At 41.5% G+C, this 23,756-nt stretch overlaps 1 protein-coding gene across 3 annotated transcripts in view; it reads left to right on the top strand.

Moving 5' to 3' along the window:
* Nucleotides 1-23,756, top strand: part of LOC126259608 (probable 5-hydroxyisourate hydrolase ZK697.8) — a 102,497-nt gene that overhangs the window by 17,799 nt on the left and 60,942 nt on the right. For all 3 annotated transcript variants that reach the window (XR_007546538.1, XM_049956518.1, XM_049956519.1), the window contains exons 2-3: nucleotides 5,510-5,655; nucleotides 9,194-9,361. Coding sequence is in view for 2 of the 3 variants with exons in the window: in XM_049956518.1 (XP_049812475.1) it covers nucleotides 5,510-5,655; nucleotides 9,194-9,361 (314 nt within the window). In the remaining variant the exon portion in view is untranslated. The remainder of the gene's footprint in view (nucleotides 1-5,509; nucleotides 5,656-9,193; nucleotides 9,362-23,756) is intronic.

Raw genomic sequence — 23,756 nt, 5'->3', positions numbered from 1 at the left:
ATGTAAAAGTAGCAGTGCTTAGACAGTTAAGATGGTCCGTCACAAGCTGTCACTTGGAGTCATACACCACAGTCCTTCACATCGTGATGCCAACTTTGACAATAAGTATGCCTACTCTCACATTCCCATTCACTCACGGGCCACTGTCACATCTGAATGTCCCACAAACTTGGATATTACATTCAACCCTCCAATCACAATGAGGCCCCTTTCAAACTCTTGTCAGGCATTGATAACACTGTCTCGCACAAGTACACAGCATCTCCATTTCTGTGCAGTGATCACTCAACATCTGACCCTGTTGAAGCCTTTTGTAAACCCTATCAGACATGGTAACAGCACTATACTTACACAACACTATTGCACTCTGGTAGCTGTTCTATCTGTCAAAGAGAATTGCTGCTCTAATTATTTACATACCTCCTGATGGTGTGCGTATGTGTTCAATGTTACATGAACATCCATTCATATGTTCTGAATGCTTCACTTATGTTGTCAGGCAGTTTAAAAACATCTGTAAATTTAGAATAATCTGTTACATTTTTAGATTTACCACCATGCATTATTTGTAATTGTGTGGTCAGGTCTTAGCCAGCACAGAATTGCAAGTATTGTTTTTAATCAGAGTTCAAAGAGTATCAGTTATTAATTTCCACAAATAATTCATTTGCATTTTCATGTGTTGGAAGCACATCCATTGGACTTCATTATAAAAGACATCACTTAATTTACATATAACAGAAACAAGAGCAGACCAAATATTGACCTCTGTGGTTTATACTCCGTGATTGTTCTCCATTCGACAATGCACTGCGGCCAAAGCATCTTCCAAGCAGAAGTTAGAGTTCTGTTGGTAACCCTTTCCCACGCTTTTTCGATCATCTTGATGCCAGCAACGTCATTGAAGTGATATGTCCAAAACTCTCTGAGAATGAAATTGGTAGCTTCAGTCAATTCAAAGCAGTGCATAAGAGTGCTTCAGTGTAGAGTTTCTTAACCCTTTTGGGATGAAAGGTCCATATACTTGGCCCGATGCAGCAGTTGAGTGCGGGTGACCGGCAAGTGCTCAACCCCTCTCCCCACAGTCTTCCCCTCAGCGATGTACTAATTGGTCACGCTGTTGCTAGGGAGCATGCGTGACACCTGCAGTCATGTTTATGTTTGCACATCAGTGACTTATTGTCTTCTGAATTAAGTGGTGATTTTTGTGTTAGTGGCTACATAATTATGGCTCGTTTATCTAATAAGGACATTGAGAGTTTGCTGAAAGACAGTAATGAAGATTGGAATGTAGACGATGATGGTGGTGAGAGTGAGTGGTCAGGAAGTAGTGCTGATGACCAAAAAGATGGTTAAGAGGAAAATTAAGAGGAAGATCAAGAGGGAAATGAAGAAGACAGTGAGGAAGAAAATGAAGAGTCTGGTGGTGATTTGAATGACGGCGGTGACGTGAATAGTGGTGCTCCTCGGGCAGTGGTGTATGGACAGATATTACAGGAAAAGGGGAGCTTCCTAATGACATCGATTTTTTGCCACAAAGGGAAAAAATTTCTGAAGCAGTGACAGATTGTAGGAGTTTCCTAGACTTTTTTCCAACTATATTTTTCTGACAAACTTTTGAATGACATTGTAGCCGAGACAAACTGATACGCCCGCAATAAGATTGAAAAAATGAGCTCCCTGAAACCACGCTCGCAGTGGAAAGGTTGGCATGATGTAACTTTGATAGAAATAAAAGCTTTTTTGGGTCCCATTCTCAACATGGTGATAAATGAACAAAGTGACATAAAAGCCGACTTTTCTACTGATTGGACAACAAACAGGACTATTTTCCAGAAGTATTTCTCCATGACCGATTTTTGCAACTTTACCGGCCTTTCACATTTGTCCTCCGGCTCCTCGGAGTTCATCAAAATTAGCTACTCGAGCCCAAAAAGTGAAGAATGTCGCCGATTTCATTGACAGCAAGTGTCCATCTTGGCCGATTCTGAAACAGGATACATTTCGACATTTGAGTGCTACTACAGGTCTCCTACGATGGAGTCCTTGGTGCACCATGAACTTCCGTTTACGTCCCAAATCATCCTTCATTTGTTTGTTCGACTACAGCAAGATTGCCCAGCTCAAGGGAGGTACAGATATTATACAAGCTTACAGTTGGTGGAGGAATTGAAGAAAGAAAAAACTCATCTAACCGGGACAATAATGGCAAACCGAAAAGGTTTACCAGTCAAGCTAATTAACTGATTTCACTAAATATTTTGCAAAATAGAACTGTACAAAAAATATATATATATCCCCTTGCAGGTAAAGGGAAAACAGCTGTCAAAACTCAAAAAGGGCGACATGAAGGCGTTCGAGAATGCAGTAGCAGTTATTCTAGCATGGAAAGACAAAAGGCCGGTTATCATGGAATCTACTCATCACAAAGATGCTATGCAAGAAATCACCCAGAAAAAGCGGGGAGGCAGTGAAGAGGTGATCCAGAAGCCATCAGTGATTTGTGACTACACGGCAAATATGGGAGCCGAGACAGAGCCAATCACTACAGCTTGTTGTACCATGCTATTGCAAGAATGGACACTGGAAAAAAGGGTGACTTTGTCGTTTGCAGTGATTGCTCCAAGCCAAGAGGGCAGAAACGGTCCCCCTTTTTTTTGCGAAACTTGTTCGTCCATCCCTTCTCTTCAGGTGCCTGAGTGCTTCAACAGGTACCACAAAGTAGCAAAGTATCAAAAGTACTTGTAAAATATGGTTGCCTATCAAAAAATCGATATGCCAAAGTTGTAAAGTTTGTTTTAAGCATATTTTATGAAATTTTGTAGTTCATTGACATAAATCAAATTTTTCATCCCTCAAAATGAACTTTTTATTTTTCTTCCCATGGACGTCCCATAAGAGATAAAGTTGTATTTTATATGTTGATATAAAGCTAAAACTTTAAAGAATAAAATACAACTACTATTAATATGTCTAATTCAGTGCATCATCTCTCAATTTAAAAAAAGTAAAAAATCATTTTTTCATTTTTTTACACCACTGCCAAGTCAAAAAGTGCATGGTATGAAATAATGAAAATAGTATGCCAGTAAAGAGCATGTTTTAAGCTTCATTTAAAAAAAAATACACCGATAAGTCAAAAACTGTAGATTTTATAAGCGACAAAAGAAACCTAAGGGATATGGAACCCGCACAGCACTGCCGAATTCCCCCGTTTTGGGGAAACGCGCTCCATTCCGAAAGGGTTAAAATTTAGAAGTAATCTGCTAGTCCATCAGCTGGCGTAAGGGAATGGTGTTGGGAGGCAGAAATAGTATCTTGATGAATTTAAATTCTTCAAGGAGGTGGTCTTGTAGGCCTGAAGAATGGGAAGGAGCAGCGTTGTCCTCAACAAGCAAGACATGGAATGGCAATTCATCTCAAGAAATATTTTTTCGCCAAGCACTTCATTGATCCAGTCACAAAAAAGACCATGTGTCACCCAAGCCTTGTTGTTGAATCTCCACATCACATTTAATCTGCTCTTCTGGACTTAACACTTCTTGAAGGCTCATGGAGTTTCTGAATGTTATAAAAGCAGTGGTTTAATTTTCAAATGGCCACTTGCATTGTCACAGAATAGCAATTCCAGACAGCCTTTCATTGGCTTGCAACCCGGCAATGCAGTCTGCGCTGCAATTATAAACGTAAGCTTCGGTGTTTTTCGAGAATAAACATTTCTTGTCACAATTAAAAAATCTGTTTTGTCAGACAACCCTGAGAATCTATGAGCATCTTGAAGTTGCTGATGAAGTTCTCTGCTGCCTTTGGGCCAGAGCTGGCTGCTTCACTTTGCCTCACAATGATGTTGATACCGGTTCTTCTCTTAAACTTCTCGAACCACCCACGACTTCCCTTAAATCCTTCTTTGGCTGCTAATGATCCTGGCATCTTCTAATGAGGTCGGCAAAAATCATTCTCCCCTTCTCACAAATGAACTTCTCGTTAATAGGTTCACTTTGCAATTGCTTTTCATTTATCCATATAAGAAGCAACCTTTCAACATCGTCCAAAATATGAAACTGTTGTTTAGATAATCTTGTCACTCCATTTGAAGGGTCTACCTCCTTAATCTTGTCCTTGTTCTTGCAAATAGTTGATGTAGACTGATTGTACATGCATGCTAAATCAGCAATGCTCAAACCACATTCATGTTTTTCAGTGATTTTACGTTTGATTTCTAAGTTCATTTTCTTTCTCGTATGGTTGTCTTCTTGCGTCTTTATCTTTGGGGACGTTTCTACGGAGGTTATCAAAATTTGCACACAAAAAAACATAGCATGAACACAACTGTAGGAAAATGTGAGATCAGAAGTTTCACCAAGATGGAAGCAAAAAGAGTGCTAAACCCAGATTGCAGTATGTACTCGTTATGCAATAGTCCTCATTCAGTGAGTCATTTTTTTACGGTTTGTTTTTACTCATTATGTGATTTGTCCATTATGGGAGGCGCTCGTTAAGCAAGGTTCCACTGCATTTCAGTGTATCTTGTAGGGGTGGTCTGCTGTGGAGCTCCATGTTTAACAATGTAAGATGAACAGTGTGCTCCAAAACTCTTGTGGCTGCACCAGCATTGTGCTCTTTCAGTTGAGGCGCCACAGATCACCATCTATCATTCTTTACAGAGCAGACAATCCTCTGAACCCTGTGTTCTGTGAAGAATTGTGGACGTCCTACGATTTATTTCCTAGCGTTAGTTTCGGTATCCTCCTTCCTCTTAGATGTTCGCAACAGTAGCATGTGAACATTCACCCAGTTTTGCTGTTTTCGAGATACTCATTCACAGGTTCTGTGTGATAACAATCTGCCCTTTGTCAAAGTCGCTTACCTCAATCTATTTCCCCATTTGCAGCCCATACCTTCACTAGGGTAGTCCCCCATCTGTGGTTGCTTCTCTTATGTACTTTAGTTATTGCTTCACGTTCCTGCAATGCCACCAGGCAGCATTCAGTTTCATAGTGGGCAGTGGTCATAATGTTTTGGCTTATCAGAGTATGTCTGTATATTGTGTACTTTGTGTGTGTTTTTATTGAGGTTACTTATGCAAGCTTTATACTCGTGTAAATGTTTTGTTTTTTGGGCAACAACAGCAATTCATTTTGATACAGTGCTGATTTGGAGATAAAAATTATGCTTTGTCCCTTCTTGTCTCCTTCGTACAGTAAATAATTTAGTACTAGTTCTTTCATTCTCTTCGTAGTTTTTTAGGATCTTGTTGTTTTTCTCTGTTTCTGCCTTGATCTGAATTAGTTTTGCTAATCATTTAATCTGTTGAGTGATCATTTTTGTTACCAGAAGTACTATGTAATTATACTCTTGCCTCCTATTTAAGCTGTTTTTATTTCAGCCACTTCTTGTGAATTTGATAACTAGTTTTTTTTCCCAAATACTTGTATTTGTATACCTTTTTATAAATAGACAACTGTTAGTCTAATCTCATTTACTGTCAGAAGTTAATTCTGCTATTTAGGTTGGCTGAAGAGTGTTCCAGGGGAGCCTAATCGAGCATTTTGCCTCTACTGTAACCGAAGCCTTCATGCTCATTGTTTAAGTCTTTTAAAACATTTATGTACATTAAAGCACACAAGAGCTGCACAGGCCATCGCCCCAGAGCAGGTAGTTAATTTATATAACCATTAGTCTTATCTACATTTTGTTATTTATGAAAAAAATCTAAATAATATGTTACATAAATTATGTTGCTAGCTAAGAATGTGAAGAATAATGTGGCATGTTTAAGTCTTTCAGATTCTCCAAAAATGTACTTAAATCAGTGGGCTGTATCTGTTAAAAATTAATTTCTATCTAAGACAATTTGAAAGTTGCTGTTGGGTATTTTGGTTAGAAGAGGTGCAACTGACAATCTCAGACACTAGTCAGTTGTTACTAGATGGTGGCCCAATAATCCAAAACACAATTTGCTTTTCACCCTTAAAATTCTGGATTCCTTAGATTGGAATATTTCATTTCTGTGCCCCTGTGATAATATCTCAAAAGAAGTTATCATGGAAAGTTCATTTTATCAGGTTCCACCACTTTATAACTGAGATGCCTGTGACAACATTTGAAGCAGTCTTTGGAGGAACACTTATAATATTATAAAATAGTTGATCAAATGTTAACATACCTCCCATGAACTTTTTCATTGCTATCAGCTCTTTCGTCCTGTATCAGTAGAATTCCAAGAACTATGACCACTTTAGCTCCTGCCATCTTTAATGATCAAACAATATTTTAAAGGAAGAGCACCATTGTCGACATTATGCATGTTTAGAGGATGCATAAACTGCACTGTACATTGCCTTGTACTGCTTACTGAATTCAAGCCTAACTCTTCCTCTACAGTTTTCACCTCTCCAACACATTTGCCTCCATTCTCAAATTGACAATTCTTTGATACCTCAGGATGTTTCCTATCAACCGATACCTCCTTTTAGTGAAGTTTGCCCTAAATTACTTCTCCACCCCCACCTTCCCCTATTAGATTCAGTACCTTCTCAGTAATTATCCAATCTGCTTATCTAATCTTTAGGGTGTTTCTGTACATTTTAAAACATTCTGTTTGCCTCTTGTCCACATTTCACTTATATATAAAGCTCTATTCTTATACAAATAATTTGATAGACTTCCTAACACTGAAATTTATTTTCAGCGCTAACATATTTCTCTTTCTCAGAACAGCCTTTCTTGTTACTTCCATTATACACACTCTTTACTTTTGTCATTGCCTGTTATATTGCTGCCCAAATAGTGAAATAGATCTGCTACTTCAGTTCATTTTATAAATTTTCCTTAGTTTCCAAATTATGTGCTGTGACTCTGATAGCTGCAGTCTTCTGTTCAAGCTATAAATAATATTTCAGACCCTTTTTCTAATACCCGATCACTTTGAAAATTCCAAAAAGTGTGTTCCAGTCAGAATTGTTAAAAGCCTTATCTAAAACTGCTGTAAAAGTTGGTTTGTCTTTCTTCAGTCTATCTTCTAAGGTAAATCATTTGTTAGCTCAGGAATTAACTAAATAAGAGGTCTGGGGTCTAAGACTGCATGATTGATTTAAATGTTTTATTCAGACAAGTGTAGACTCTGCTTACGTAGGTACAGAAGAAATTTGTGCCTTGCTCTAAAGCTAGTGGAATGCACAGACTTGAGTAGCTTGTCATAGGAAAATCAAAAATCGTTCAAAACAACACTAAAACAAAGCTTGGATGACACGGAAGTTGTTTAGTGAAAGGTTTCATGAGGAGTTTGTATTATTCAATCATTTAAAGATGTTGTTTACTACCTTGCCCGGGCTTGTAAAAGCGTCTTGAATAAAGTGTTGATATCTGGGTGGGGCAAACTGTGGCCAGATTTTCCTTTATTAAACAAGTACAAAAAATATTTTAAAGAAGTTAAAAGAATTGAGGAAAATATTGAACCTATTGACAACGAAGAAATCGTGCAGCTCCAAGAGGCAGTTGATGATATCTGTTCAAATGATTCTGGAACACTGCCTGTTAGCCATGTAAATGACCAGTTATTTGGAAATGAAGATGAAAATTGGCAGCTGATGAGTCATAATGAGATTGTCCAAGACATGTTAACTACATATGACAATGAAGAACAATCAGAAATTTTGCCAGTACAGATCGTGCGACATAGTGATGCTGTGAGTGCATTTAACACATAGGTCACGTGGGCTGAGGAAAATGATGTAGAAGCAGCTGATGTTTTAGTTTTAAGGAAGCTGCAAGAGAAAACTTTAAAAGTCTCTTTGTTCTCGAAAAACATGCAAAGATTGATGATTTCATATCACGGGCAAAGCCAATTGATGAACATAAAAATGATTAAAGCAGAAAAAATTAAATTATTTTTCCTTTTCAGTTAATATGTTTGTTGCTGTAATATGTACATAAAGTATTGTTAAAATATGATCTGAGTTCTACAGAGTATTTTTGTTTTGTTTTGTGAGTCAATTAAATGTTATAAAAAAAAACTGCACTTTTCATTGAAAATCCAGCAGTTTCTGTAGGCCCTAATCCAACATATCCCAGTCCCGTATATGTAGGACTACAGAGACTCTACTGTGGATAAATATTGCAATTCTTGAAAAGTTCCTTGGTGCTTATTAGTGGGGCATTGCAAGTCTAATGATTCAAATTGGTGGTGGGCAATTTGAATACCGGTCTGGTTAGTATAACAGAGGGTTCCCTTCAGGTGAACCGTGAGTTGATGAGTTTGTTGATAGGCCAGCTTATTAGTGGGGCAGTGCAAATATAATGATTCAAATTGGTGGTGGGCAATTTGAATACCGGTCTGGTTAGTGTAACAGAGGATTCCCTTCAGGTGAACGGTGAGTTGATGAGTTCGTTGATAAGGCCATAGTTGATCTCTTGCCCCTTCCAGCTCCACCCAAAGTAATGATTCATCATAGACAAACAAGACCTCAGAATTGTAATTTTCTGATGGCTAAACCCAAATACTTGTAGGCAAATGTGACACTTGCGTGTTTTACATCATTCCTGCTTTATTTTCTGCCCCCTCCCCCCCCCCCCCCTCTCTCTCTCTCTCTCTCTCTCTCTCTCTCTCTCTCTCTCTCTCTCTCTCTTTCTCTTTTTTCCCCTTCATAACATATTATAACCTTCAGGATGACAGTGAAAGAATTTAGACAATATTATGAAACAGATATATGGCTACTCACCATATATTGGAGAGGCTGAGTCGCAGATAGGAACAAGAAAAAGACTGTCAAACATGTAAGCATTTACATGACCACAGCCTCCAACTGCAGAGGCTGTGGTTGTGTGTGTGCAAGTTGTGTTTGCTTGATTATGTGAGAGAGAGGGTGTGTGTGTGTGTGTGTGTGTGTGTGTGTGTGTAATTCTGGTGAAGGCATTTCTGACCGAAAGCGTACTTGTTTGACTGCCTTGACTTTGCGACAGCATCTCTGCTATATCGTGAAAAGCAATCTATCCTTCTCATAATATTGTCGTTATTCCATGCTGGATTTTCCTTAGTGAAAAAATTTTTCCCACATTTCTTAACTCACACATACTAATTAGGTTCATTGTTTTGCTATTAATAAGTTTCTTGTATTATTATGTTACTTTTTATTCAGAAGTATAGTGTTACTTCATTTCTAAATTAATAGAAATACAATGACTATGTTTTTAGTTCCCGTGTGATATTGGTGGAGAGAAAAATACGGAGGCACAACAAAATTTGATTGGTAGTGAAGAAACTGGAATTGAGGCTGCATGTCAACAAATTATTACCAATAACGGAGTCAGTGTCGAGCAAAATATGTTGAGCACTGAAGGCAGTATTGTAGCTGCTCAGAAGGTAAGTCTTTTACTAAGGTGTCAAATGTATTTTATATTGCCACTAACTTGAAGCCCTTGCCACTCTTCATATCTGTTTCTTCAACAGCATTCCCCCTTGCTTTTAAAAATGATTTTCAGCATTATTTTGAAGATCCTAGGATCTTTTTATGTCCTCTACAAAAGGAAGGATCCCTCTTAAACCCCATCCACCATCTCTCTCTCTCTCTCTCTCTCTCTCTCTCTCTCTCTCTCTCTCTCTCTCTGTCTCATATTACTTGTCTTTATCTGGACTCTCCTATATATTTATCATTAGAAAATAATGTCAACAAATAAACATACCACATCACAAATATTGTCAGCAAATTGCAGAGGGGGGGGGGGGGGGCAGTACAAGGACAGTAATTTAAAAGCAATTTATAGAATTTTGAGGTGACTTCACACAGAATTTGCAGAATAATTACTCACCTTCTGCAGCTTGTATGGTGGACAAACACTACATTGATAAGATTAAGTAAGGCAAGTACAGAGATACACAGGCAGTAGTGTTTCCATAGTATCATTTGTAACAGAATAGGAACAAAAATGGAGAGGAGAGAGTTGTAATACTAGTATTTTCTAGCTTCGGCTGTAAACCATATGAAAGTGAAATCGAAATTCTGGCAAATTATTATCAAATAACTTTTGTTCAATAGCATGACTGTTTTTAAACATGATTCTTATAAGCCCAAATGCTGGACAATCTGGTAGGGTGACATCTCCAACCAGTGTTCAGTAATCCAAACTTACATTCATGTGAAGTCAACATATCTTTTAAAATCCTACCAATAAGCACAATGACTTGGATGCAGTTTCAGGGATTGATAACCCTGATGTTTTAATTATAACTGAATATTAGTATACAAATGAACTAATTAGTCTATGTCAACCACTTCCATGATCTTTTTTTCTGCCTTCACTTCAGCAGAAAAGAGAAAAGTGGTGATAGGATAGCAACTTTTACTGTGAGAGGTAGCAAATACAACATAAAAAGTATTTTTGGCATAGATAGGGTATAATGGAATCAGCAGCAACTGGGGGAAATGAGAACTTAATCATTATGGGTCTATACAGACCTCCCTGTGGTAGTCTAATTTTTTTTTAGAACAGATCTTCAGTCCCCTTCGAAGTACTCCCCACTTGCACTAATACACTTGTCTAACCTTTTATTCCATTTTTCAGCACAGTGTATAATTCATCTTTTGTGATGTTTGACAGAACCTCCATTGTTTTTTCTCTTCACCTCAACAAAATGCTTTCCTTTCATATTTCTTTTCACTGCAGGGGAAAAAAATGTCACACGGTGCAAGGTCAGGTGAGTATTGGGTGGGGGTTGAGAAATAGGGGTCATACCATTTTTGGTCAAGAACTGTCGTACAGACGGCTGTATAAGCAGGAGCATTGTCATGATGGAAAAACCATTTACCCAACTGCCAAAACGGGCCAATTCTGCTGTACTTTGTTGCCTAGTATTTTCAAAGCTTCCAAGTAGAAAGCCTGGTTAACTTTCTGACCATCCAGAACAACTCCTCTCACATGGAAAAAAAAGCTTGTTTTAACATTTGATTTCACTTGACGAGATTTCTTGAGGAAAGGTGAACTTGGAAGTCTTCCACTGCCTTAGTTGTTGCTTTGATTCAAGATCGTAAGCATAGCACAAAGTTTTGTTGCCTTTGATAATTTTTGAAAAAAGACTTGGATCATTTTGAGACTCGTCTTTCAAAGCACAGCATGCTTCCACATGATTCTATTTTTGGTCATCAGTCATGGCATGAATTTGGCAGACACCTTATGGCCATTGAAGGATGACTGGAACGACGTCTGAAATCAACTGATGTTTCACCATTTTTTAAATGGGAAAACTGCTGAATCACTTGAGTTTTCCTCGTAGCTTTGTCCTTGTATTCTGTTTTTAACATTTCAGGAGTTTCTATTCCACTTTCTCCAAGCAAAAAGCAGAATTTCACCACTGCAAGCTGTTCACAAAAATCAGCCATTGCAAAAAGTCAGTCACACAAAACAGTTGTCACTACAAACTCTGCTGAAACTAGTCCTGACCTCCTTCAATGACAGCACTTGGCTTACTGTCACTGGAATATTCGCACTTTGTGCTCCTAGCAGCAAAACACAGTACTACGAAAGCTTTGCCCACCAAAAAATTGGTTTGGTTTTTTTTGGGTACCCCTTTTACTGCCTGCTGACGCCAGCTTGAAATGTCTGCTGACGCCAGCTCGAAAAAGCTAATGTTAATGCTAGATCAGTTTAATTTTACTTTCCTGAGAATTGAGCCAACTGGAGAGGTCAGTAGCAGCAAATCGTGCATTGATAGCATTGTAACTAACATGTCTCACTTTACAGTTTTGAACCTTGCCAGTTTCTGACCTCCAAGCTTTTCAGGGGCTGATAGAAGCTGAAAATCATTATGTCAGCAGCAAAAATAAAAAAGGAAAAAAAAGTCACAAAAAGAACCACCCATGAAGACAATATTGAAAATCACAACAGTATGCTTTTCAGCTGAAAATGCTATGAAAAGAACTACTTAACTTGCAGTGAATTTGCGCCAGATTTTTATTATTGCTTCATTGTCTCGTGTCCAAAAATTGCCTTTTCAGTAAATGATTGCAAAAAATACAAAATAGTCATTGCATTTTGCAAAAAATACAAAAAAGTGATTGCATGAAGTGAAAACAGTGAGAGAAAAACTCAGACTTTCCCAGTGAACAGTGCTAAAGTGTGGCATTCTTGATGGATTAAAGGTCAAATTTAACAACTATCATGAATATTACAAAGATCTACTATTATAAGCTAGATGTAAACCCATAGTAATAATCTAGTAACACTGGCCTAACTGCTTGGAAACATATAAGTAGATTTAGTGATTGCAAGGAGAAATCAGCCAGTAATTTACCATCAGTTATAAAGGGATTACCATCAAATGCCAATATCAGATTGCAAATGTTTTTAATGAGTAGTTTTCTTCTGTTGGGAAATCGATCAGTGAACTCTCCAACAATATCCAGTATATGTATAAGCATATTCCTGTTAAAGAAAGCACATGGTTGTCTACTAGCACATTAAAAAGTTTCATAGACAGTATGACTGCTGTCATGACCCCCAGCAGTAAATGATGTAACTGCATTATGTAGTCTTCCAAACAGTCAGAAAATAGAACAAGTAACTCTGATTTACAAGAAAAGTTATAAATCTACAATTGTAAACTGTCAACCTATCGCAGTCTTAACTGCATTTTCTAAGGTAATTGAGAAAGACCAATGACAATCATGAGTCAACACAATCTAATCTTTGAAAATCAGAGTAGGTTATGAAAAACTTGTCATCTTAAGAAGCTGTAGCACATTAGACATGCAAATAGATTCCTCAGCCAGTAAGCTGTAAAAAAACATTTTTGCTGTAAACATGATTAGCAAATTTTGTAAAGATGTGTATGAGCTAAAAACTGTGTATTGTTCATTATTCTCACCAAACTTGAAGTATGTTGTATAAGTATGGGGTGCAGCAATGCAAACTAACCTAATGGTATTACTAATGCTGCAGGAAAAAGCTGCCAGAATTACTTGTATGCCAAACACATAGAATCATGTCGGAACCAGTTTGTATAAAGTTATATTACTTGTGAAAACAATAAATTCAAACTTAAACTGTGACTTAAATCAGCATGATAACCAACAAAAATTAAGATATGATGTAAATACCCACAGAACTGGGTTGTATGAAAAAGATGCACTTCCAGCTGGGCTCAAATTAGCCCATGCTTTATGTAAAAATCTCACAGCCCTTCCCATTCATAACTCAAAATACCAATTAAAAATAATTTTAATTTAAAATCCATTTTTCCCTTTATGAGCTCCTTACAAAAATTTAGTACTTTTTGAAAACGTTTTTATGGAGAATAAAATAGCAACCTTAATGGAATATTTTGAAAATAAAATTAAATCAGTCATGATTGCGATAGAACATTTATTGGATTAGATTAGATTCAGCTTTTTTTCCATAGACCCAAAAATGAGATTATTCTCATTGGTCTGGTACAAGTCAGAAAGAATAACGAAAAAAAACATAAAATATTTGAATATAATACTCACTACCCTGATCATATATTAGGAGATGGTCAAAATATGTGAATACATTACAGGAAACTGGAACTGCTGATATTTACAGAATTGGTACACTGTCAGAATGAAACATAGTTATGCACTTTTAATAAATTCACCATACACAAAATATCTAATCTTCACTGTTGTAACAAAGGGGTGAGGATGTTGGAGAGTAGGTGAAGGATGTGGGAGGCTAGATTTCAGACATTAGGTCAGAGGTGTTGCTCAGTGAGTGCCGAGATTCTTTCAGTGTGAGCACAATAACCAGCTACAATGAGACATCCAGCATCATTGAGTTTGTGGATTTTGGGGAGCATATAGAAGGTGGGTGAGGTTCTGGGAAAGGCCTAAGGCTTTATGCAGAGATTGCAGGCTATGTTGGATTTCTGGGATGGAATCAGTCTGGCACAGTTCACAGGTGGATGAGTCAGACAGTTGGTGTAGGACTCCCACCAGGTAATCACAGCTTCATGCTGACAGCCATGGAACCTTTGTCTGCAGGTAGAATGATTAGCTGAGGATCTGTTTTGAGACTGTATATGGCTGTCCTTTTTTCTGTTGAAATGTTGATTTTGTGAGGAAGGGAAGGATGGTGAGGCCAAGTTGGAGGTAAGGAATTCCTGGAGTGTTACTGATGGTGGTTAGGTGGGAGGGGAGAGGATCACAGTTGGATGGTGGTACAAACTGGGAGAGGCAGAGTTTAGTGTTGAGATTAGGTTGACTGTGGTTGGAGGGCCTGGTGGCAGAGAATTGTTTCCATCACAAGGACTTGAAAAGAAGTGGAGTAGCCCTTTGACAAGTCCAGCATTGTTAAGTTTGAATGTAGAACTGAAAGTGAGGCCTTTGAATAGGAGTGAAACTTATGTGGCTGATAATGTCAGTGGAAAGGTTAACAACAGTGTTTTGGGGTTGTTTTTTCTCTGGATTTAGCAATGTGTTGAAAGGGAATTTTGGGAGATGGGGAAAGTTGAAAAGATCAGCTAGGCAAGGTCAGGGTGCTGTGAGGGTTCAACAAGGAGGAACATTGTGGGTATGATAGGGGCTGGATAATAGTGGCATGAGGTGGCAGAATGATGTCATCAGACTGGATACCTTATGTAGGAGATGTCTCGAATACTTTTCCAGGTGCTGGAGTGCAAGGAATTCGATTTCAGAGATGTGATGCATGTAGTAGTGATTGCATGGTAGCAGTATGTTGCAGAGGGGGAGAGGTGGTTCCAGGATGTCTGTGCCATGGAGAAATTTTTGCATTACCAGATGTGTGAGGGAAAGAGACAGGCAGAATCTGAAAAGGTGAAGAGGTCATTGTGAAAGGAGGAATAGGAACTAGAGAAAGGAATTTTATGGTAGACCGTTTGAGGGTGGGGGTATTCCATGGTTTAGGCAGCATTTAAGGAACAAGATGTGACCGAGTTTCAGCCCGTTAATGGTATATTTCTCTGAGGTATGGCAGTGGGGAAATAGAAAATGATGCAGGATTGGGCAAATGAAAGTATTAGGTGGTTGTGGGGCAGTTGGACAACAGGAAAAGATACATAAAATACATATAGATATTCAAAAATATGTAAAAATATACAAAAATGCACATTTAAAAAAAAAAAAAAACAGGGAAAAAAGAACAGAACTAATGAGGTAAGGGAAGATGCAATTTTGGGGTCAGGGAAGAGGGTGGAGGTACACTGGTTAAATTCACAAGAGCCTGTGGCACAACAGCTAAAACCTCAGGTAAAAAAATCTTATATCACTGTTGCTATCCTTTCCACCAAAATCTTCAGCCCCACAAAAGTTTCAGTCCTATCCAAAGGCCTCACCTTAAACCCAGCTTTAACCATGTTGGACTTGTCAAAGACTTCCTCTCCTTCTCCCGATCCCTGCCTCTCCCAGTTCACATCACTATCCAACAGAGATATTTCCCCCTCCCAACTAACCACCCTGTGACCACCTTCTAGGAATTTCTTACCTCCATCTTGCCCTTACCATCCTTTCTCTGGTCCCTTCCTAAGAACACCAACCTTTCAGCAAAAGAAAGAACAGCCACACACAGCCTAAAAACAGATCGTGACTTAAAATACTACCTGCAGACAAAGGTTCCATGACGTCATTCTGAATCGCATTGACTACATGGCAGATGGCTTCTGCCAGTTGTCGGATTCTTCCACCTATAAACTCTGCCAGCATGCCAATTTGCTCCAATCCCAAAGCCCAACATAACCTCGAATCCCTGCTTAAACCCTCAGGCCCTTCCCAGAACCTCTCCCTTGAACCTATTTCTTTCCTTACACCTATGACACCCCCATACACCCACCTTCTCCATCCTCCTAATAGTTCTCGATGCCCAGTTGTAGCTGACAGAATTTCTGTTCTCACCTATTGCCTGACATCTAGCCTCCCACATAAAAAATTTTGACAGCTGCCCTCCTTCCCACATCAAAAAATCCCTCCCATACTGGCTGATCACAAAGGGATGGCTTACCTGCAGTGACAAGATCTCTCTTGCCCAGTATGCTGAAGGTCTCACTAAGGCCTTCACAGACAGGCACTATCCCCCAGACCTAGCCCACAAACAGATTACCCATGCTATATCCCAACCCCCCCCCCCCCCAAATCCTCCCAGCATCCCCAAGAACTATCTGAAATGCAGTGCCCCCTTTGTCACCCAATACCACCCTGAACTGGAACAATTTAACCTCATTCTTTGTCAGGGTTTTGTTTATCTATCATCATGCCCCAAAATTAGGGACGTCCTACCCAAAATCCTTCCCACTCCTCCGACAGTGGTGTCTTGTCATCTCCTCAGAGCTCTCCTCCCCTTACCCTCATTGTGCACTGCTCTCTGCCGACGCATCCAACGATCTTTTCCCCTTCAATGCTCCTTTCCTTTCCACTCACTGACTCTAGGCCAGGACACCTTAACCTCATTCCTTCACAACCTGAACACCACCTCTTCCATCCACTTCACTTGGTCCTCCACAACCCAGCATACCACCTTCCTGGATGTTGATCATCTCCTCTCTGATGGTGCCATCCACACTTCTGTCCACATTAAACTCAACAACCACCAGCAGTACCTGCATTTTGGCAGCTGCTATCACTTCCACACCAAAAATTCCCTCACAGACAGCCTGGCTATCCAGGGATGGTTGATCTACTGAGACGGAAGCTCTCTTATCCAGTATGTTGAGCGTCTCACTAATGCCTTGACAGACAGGAACTATCCCCTAGACCTAGTCCGCAAACAGATTTCGCAAGCCATATCCACACACACACCCCCAATCCCCCCACTACCTCCAAGAAACAGCTACCAAGGAGCACACCCTTCATCACGCAATACCAGCCTGGATGGGAACAGCTGAACCACATCCTTCATCAGAGCTTTATTTATCTATCATCATGCCCTGAAATTATGGACAACCTACTCAAAATACTTCCCACCCTTCCTACAGTGGTGTTCCGTCGCCCATCCAGCCACCACAACATCCTAATCCATTCCTATAACACAACCAATCCCAGCCGCTCCTTGTCACAGGGATCATATCCCAGAGTGACACACAGATGCAAGACCTGCCCAATCAACCCAACAGCACTTTGTATTTCACTCCTGACACAAGCTTATCTTACCCCATCACAGGCCAGTCCTCGTGTGAAAACAGCCGTTTTTTATCTTGATGTGACTACCGACCAGCTGTCCACGAGAATGAATGGCCACTACCAAACTGTGGCCAAGAGCAAAGTGGACCACCTGTGGCACAACATGCAACTGAACATAACATGTTCATTTTCAATGACTGCTTCACAATCTGGGCCATATGGATCCTCTCCTCCACCACCAGCTTTTCTGAACTGCACAGACAGGAGTTGTTCTTACAATACATTCTCCACTCCTGAAATCATTCCACCCTCAACTTACAGTAACCTACTGCCCCACACCCTTCACTTCATCTGTCCTGTCGTCTCCTCAGAATTCCCCTCCCCTCACCATCATTATGCACTACGCACCCAACGATGTTTTCCCCTTCTCTACTCCCCCATCCCTGCTCCCCTGTCCACCCCCAATTCTCCACTGCCTTCTGATGCTGCATCTGGCAGCTCTGCTCTGTCACTTCGAGTCCTTGGTGTTGCTGTGTATGAAGCAGATATCGTGGCTGCACAAATGTCAACTGCTGACTAGGGCAGAGGTGCTATGGGTCAAATATTGAATGTTCCACCTATGTTTATCACATTGCATCATTTAAAGTTAATTGGGCATACAATATATAAAAGTGTTATTAAAGTAATGTATATGTAAACAGTTGTACAAAAATTAATAAAAAAAGTTACATAATGACACACAAATAGTTACTATATCAAGCAGTTTGTCGAACTACATTTAAAAAAATACAGGAGACCATCCAGTTGTAATTGGCTGTAAGTGGATAGAGTATACTGTGTTGGTATTTTAGGAAAACTCATACAATGTAATTGTAACAAAGAAACTGGCTGTCATGTAGGATAGAGATGCTGTTGATGTGCATAGAAACTACTGAAGAAAAGTGTGAAGTAACCATCATTACAACTGGCAACTGAAGCGTGTATATCATTAGGTATAAAGCAGTATATTATATAGAAATTAGCCGTGTCATGATGAGTGGTAACCTAATATTACATGCACTTCTGTTGCCAGTCATCATGGCACTGCTAATTTGTACGTAATGTACGACTTAATACCTAATACTGTATATGCTTCTGTTACCTGTCATCATGATTGTTACTCCATTGAAACCAACAGCGCCACATAGCTCTGTATTTGCTATGATTATGTTGTATGAGTTTTTCTTGAAATGCCCACCGAGGGCTACCTAAATACTTATAGCTGGGTATTCTCCTGTATTTATTTAAATGTATTTTGACAAACACCTTTACATAGCAGCTGTTTATGTAGTGTTATGTAACATTTCTGTTAATTTTTATACAATCGTTTTATGTTTAAATTACTTTAATAATAATTTTGTGTGTTACTGTTGTAATGAAAGAAGTGATGAGCAGAGCATTAGTACTTAATCCTTAGCCCCTCTTTCTTAGTCAAAAGTTGACACTAATACATCCACAGTATGTGCTCTGCTCACAGCCATCATCTACCATCAAGGACATAACTTTTTAATTTTAGTCGTATTTTATGTAGCTTACGTTAACTGTTATTATTAGATTTCCCTCTAAATCTATATTGTACTTACATTTCAGAGCATATGGTCCGAAGACAGTTGCTATTTGAGTGAAACTTCACCATTTTGTAATAAAAGTTGCATTGCATCAAGAATGTTTTAATTTCAAAACAAAACTTTAGTTTGTAACAAAAGTATTAACTGATGTGTTGAGAATAATAATCTGTATTTTCTGAATCTGTTTTATTTCAAGGGTTAATTTCTGGTTATTCAATATTGAATAAACATTATTATTATGAAAACTTGAGAACCTTATCATACTTGCCCTCAGCATAAATACGGAAATGTATTGTTTACTGGTGTTAAGCAATGACCTTTTTTCTAGGACAGTTACTAACTTCACTAACCATTAGTATTGCACATGCAATCAAGAGAGCTTGACAGACAAGTAAAAGTGTATTTAAGATATTTACATATCCCCACTATATTCTTTCCTGGCTCTTATGGCAATACCACAACATACTTCTGTACTGCACAGGGCCTGACAACGCTATTGGAAACAATGTGTGGGGACATATCAGTAAATGAAACAGAGTATTTTAAATTTGTAGGTATTTATATTGATGATAATCTGACCTGTAAGCCCCCTTGTTACAGCTGTCTTGAGTTCTGCAACTGTGCATTGCTGATAGTACCAGATTTTGGAGACATAAATTTCAGATAGTTCTTTACTAATCCTACTCTGATTCACTTATGTCATGTGGCATTATATTCTTGGGTAACTCATCATAGAGGAACAATATATTTGTTGCACAGAAGTGTGAACTAGACAATATGTGGTGTACACTGTAGAAGTTCGTGTAGACACATACCTTTCGATGAATTTTTGGACATATTGACAGCAGTCTTGTAGTACAGTTACTCCCTTATGAAGTTTGTTGTCAACAGTAATTCACAGTTGGACAGCAACGGGAACATTTATGATTGTCATTCCCAAAGAATAAGTGAATTACATTATTCACAGTCTCAGTGGGGCACAGGTAGGAGTGAGGTATTCAGCCGTAAAAAATCTTCGACCTTCTGCACAATGATGCAGAAAATTAATAGATAATAAAATTAATTACAAACACTAACTGAAAAGATATGTGCTTCATGGCTCCTCCTACTCCATAGCAGAATTCCTGAGTATGCTATAGTATGATGATGTGATTTTAAGAGAGAAGTGTATTACAACTGTTAACTTGCTCAGCATCACAGTGAGAGGTTACAATTTTGTTCAGTGTAACATGCAGATAATTATACGAAACCAAACTAAAAACAGTATATTTTTGTTTTCCTGTATGACTGGACCACCTTGCTTTGGGTGATAAGATTACATATCAATACTTGAGCAGTGTGATACACTACGTGATAAAAATTATCTGACCACGTGGCTGAAAACGACTTAAAAGATTGTGGTGCCCTCCATCAGTAATGCTGAAATTCAATATTGTGTTGGCCCACCCTTAGTTTTGATGACAGCTTCCACTCCCACAGACATATGTTCTCCCCCTGCGGGTCCGGGGTAAGAATAGGCCCGAGGTATTCCTGCCTGTCGTAAGAGGTGACTAAAAGGAGTTTCAACCATTTCGGCCTTCCATGTAATGGTCCCCCTTGGGGTTTGACCTCCATTTTTCAAAATTCTACAGAAGTACGAGCCTTTTGGGGAAGGACGCCTTACGTGGTGTACCACTGGTCCTCAGTGCACTAAGACCTTGGCACTCAGCATTGTAACGGCGTTGTAACCATACCCACTATTCCTCAAATTGGGCCTAAACGCCTGATGGGTTGTTCAAGTTACGCCCATAGTGCGTCCCCATCTGCACCTACGATCATGATGGACTTTCCATGGCACCTGAAATCCAGCACGGTAGCCAGCCCGTTGTGGTGGTGTCGTCACGTACCCTCTAGGTTGTAGCCCCCTGACAACACAGGGATCGTACTGCCGATACCTGAGCTGCACCCTCCCCACGTCGGCCAAGGAGTAGATGCCCATCTCCTTGGGGCATCAGGACTCCCGGCAACGGTCATCCTGCCTGGTGGCCCTTGCTGAGGCTGTGTGGCGCCCGGGGGGGGGGGGGGGGGGGGGGGGGGAGCCCCTGGTCGGAGTGGGTGGTATTGGGGCGGACGTTTCGCAGATGAAACGTCAACACGTATCAGGTCGCTCTGCGGCCGAGTCTTTTAAAAAGAAAGGTACTGTCTCTGGTTCTGGTTCTCCTGCTCTTTCCCCCTTGGCCACTCCCTGGGAGGAAGGACAGGCCCGCCGGCTTGGGGCGAAGTACTTCCCCCGCTATTTGGTCTGTTCTCGAACCGATGGGGGGACGTTCGCCACCTCCAAGCCCATGTTCTTTGTTCAGCACATCGAGGACATCTTCGGGGAAATCAAGGCCCTCAGTAAAATGCGTTCGGGGTCCGTTCTTATAAAGACCACCTCCGCCACACAGTCGGCGGCGCTCCAGGCGTGCGACCGACTAGGGGACATCCCAGTGTCCATTGTCCCACATCTGGCACTGAATAGGACGCAGGGGGCTATTTTTCATCGGGACCTCCTGCTGCAATCTGATGAGGAGCTCAAGGCCAACCTGGAGCGCCGAGGCGTGCATTTCGTCCGGCGAGTCCAGCGCGACCCCAAAGACCCTCGCATCGACACCGGGGCCTTTATCTTCGCCTTTGAGGGGGACGTTCTCCCGGAGAAGGTAAAGGTGATGTGCTACCGGTGCGACATGCGATTTTACGTCCCGCCTCCTGTGCGCTGTTTTCGGTGTTTGTGCTTTGGGCACATGTCGTCACGGTGTGAGGCTGAGCCCCTTTGTGGCGATTGTGGACGTCCTCTTCGTGAGGAACATACATGCACCCCACCACCTCGGTGCGTTAATTGTCCTGGCATCCACTCGCCTAGATCCTTAGACTGCCCCGCGTATCAGAAGGAGAAGATGATTCAAGAACTCAAAACTTTGGATCGTCTCTCTTATTCTGAGGCCAGGAAGAAGTATGACCACCTCCATCCCCTGACGTTGACCACTTCGTTTGCCTCAGTCGTGTCCACTCCTTCCACAGTATCCTCACCCCTATCCTGTCCCCCCTCCACCTCCTCCCCCCATCCGGGGTCTATGCCTCCGCCTCCCAAATCCCTCCCTTCCAAATCCTCCTCCCCCGCGGCCCCCGTCCCCTCTGCCCCAGAGGCCAACCCCCCCCCCCCCCCCCCCCGTCGCCGCCTGAGAAGCAATCCTCTTCTCAGGCGTCCATCGGGGAAACGTTCCGGACCCCAGCTTCCGATGTCCGGCGTTCCAAAACGGACCGCGCGCGTGAGGACCTTCTTCGGGTCCAGCCCACCATCCCTGTGCCTCCTCAGACTTCCAGGAAGAAGTCTCTATCCCCCTCTCCACCCCGGCGCGTTTCATCTGATGCTCCATCCGTGAGTCGCTGCTCCCAGCCGTCCTCAGTTTTGCTGGGACGCTCTGCTGCCAGGCGCTCAGCTGGCCTCTCGTCGGCAAATGATGCTGCCCCTCCTACACAACCTGGGACAGCGGGCGCAGCTGGCGACGACCCAATGGAACAGGATCCGCCTCCCGCCGGTTGTAGCATTGTTCCCTCGAAACCTGGCCCTCTGCGGCCGTCGAGGTGACCAGCTCTTCCCCCGTCTCGTTCGCCCTCTCTTTTGACTAGCGATGGCCTTGTTACATTGGAACATAAGAGGTATTCGATCTAATCAGGAGGAATTACAACTGCTGCTCCGCCTGCACTGTCCGCTCGTCCTTGGTCTCCAGGAAACCAAGTTTGCGCCCAACTGACCGTATTGCCTTTACCCACTATACCTCGGAGCGGTATGACCTCACCCCTGTGGACGGTATCCCAGCTCATGGTGGGGTCATGTTGCTCGTTCGGGACGATGTCTATTACCATCCCATCCCATTGACCACCCCACTCCAAGCAATAGCTGTCCGTATTACTCTTTCTGCTTTTACTTTTTCAGTTTGTACCATCTACACTCCATCGTCGTCCGCAGTTAGTCGGGCTGACATGAAGCACCTGATTGTTCAGCTTCCTCCGCCGTTTTTATTGTTTGGCGACTTCAATGCCCATCATCCCCTTTGGGGCTATCCTGCATCCTGTCAAAGAGGCTCACTCTTGGCGGATGTCTTCAACCATCTCAATCTTGTCTGCCTCAATACTGGCGCCCCGACTTTCCTCTCGGACTCTACTCATACCTACTCCCACTTGGACCTTTCGATCTGTTCTACCACACTTGCCCGTCGGTTCGAGTGGTATGTCCTTTCTGACACCTATTCGAGCGACCACTTCCCCTGTGTCGTTCGTCTCCTGCACCACACACCATCCCCATGTCCTTCGAGCTGGAACATACCGAAAGCTGACTGGGGACTTTACTCCTCCCTGGCGACCTTTCCGGACCACGATTTTCTCAGTTGTGACAGTCAGGTCGAATACCTCACGGCTGTTAACGTCAATGCTGCCGAACGTTCCATTCCTCATACTACCTCTTCTTCACGTCGCGTTTCCGTCCCCTGGTGGAATGAGGCTTGTAGAGACGCTATCCGTGCTCGACGACGTGCTTTACGCACCTTTCGCCGCCATCCTACGTTGGCGAATTGTATTGGATACAAACTACTCCGAGCGCAATGCCATAGAGTCATCAAAGACAGCAAAAAAGCTTGTTGGGCCTCTTTCACCAGCTCCTTTAACAGTTTTACTCCCTCTTCTGTCGTTTGGGGTGGCCTGCGCCGGCTGTCGGGCATTAAGGCCCACTCCTCGGTACCTGGCCTGACCTCAGGTAATGAGGTCCTCGTTGATCCTGTGGCTGTCTCCAACGCCTTCGGCCGGTTTTTCGCGGAGGTTTCAAGCTCCACCCATTACCACCCTGCCTTCCTTCCCAGGAAAGAGGCAGAAGAGGCTCGGCGACCTTCCTTCCACTCGCTGAATCTGGAAACTTATAATGCCCCCTTTACTATGCGGGAACTCGAACGTGCGCTTGCACTGTCCAGGTCCTCTGCTCCGGGGCCAGATGCCATTCATGTTCAGATGCTGGCACACCTTTCTCCGGCAGGCAAAAGCTTCCTTCTTCGTACCT

Source organism: Schistocerca nitens, chromosome 5 (genome assembly GCF_023898315.1).
Source record: "Schistocerca nitens isolate TAMUIC-IGC-003100 chromosome 5, iqSchNite1.1, whole genome shotgun sequence".
NCBI classification, from domain to species: domain Eukaryota; kingdom Metazoa; phylum Arthropoda; class Insecta; order Orthoptera; family Acrididae; genus Schistocerca; species Schistocerca nitens.
Note: the sequence above shows the minus strand (reverse complement) of the source record. Positions and strands in the feature narration are given on the sequence as shown.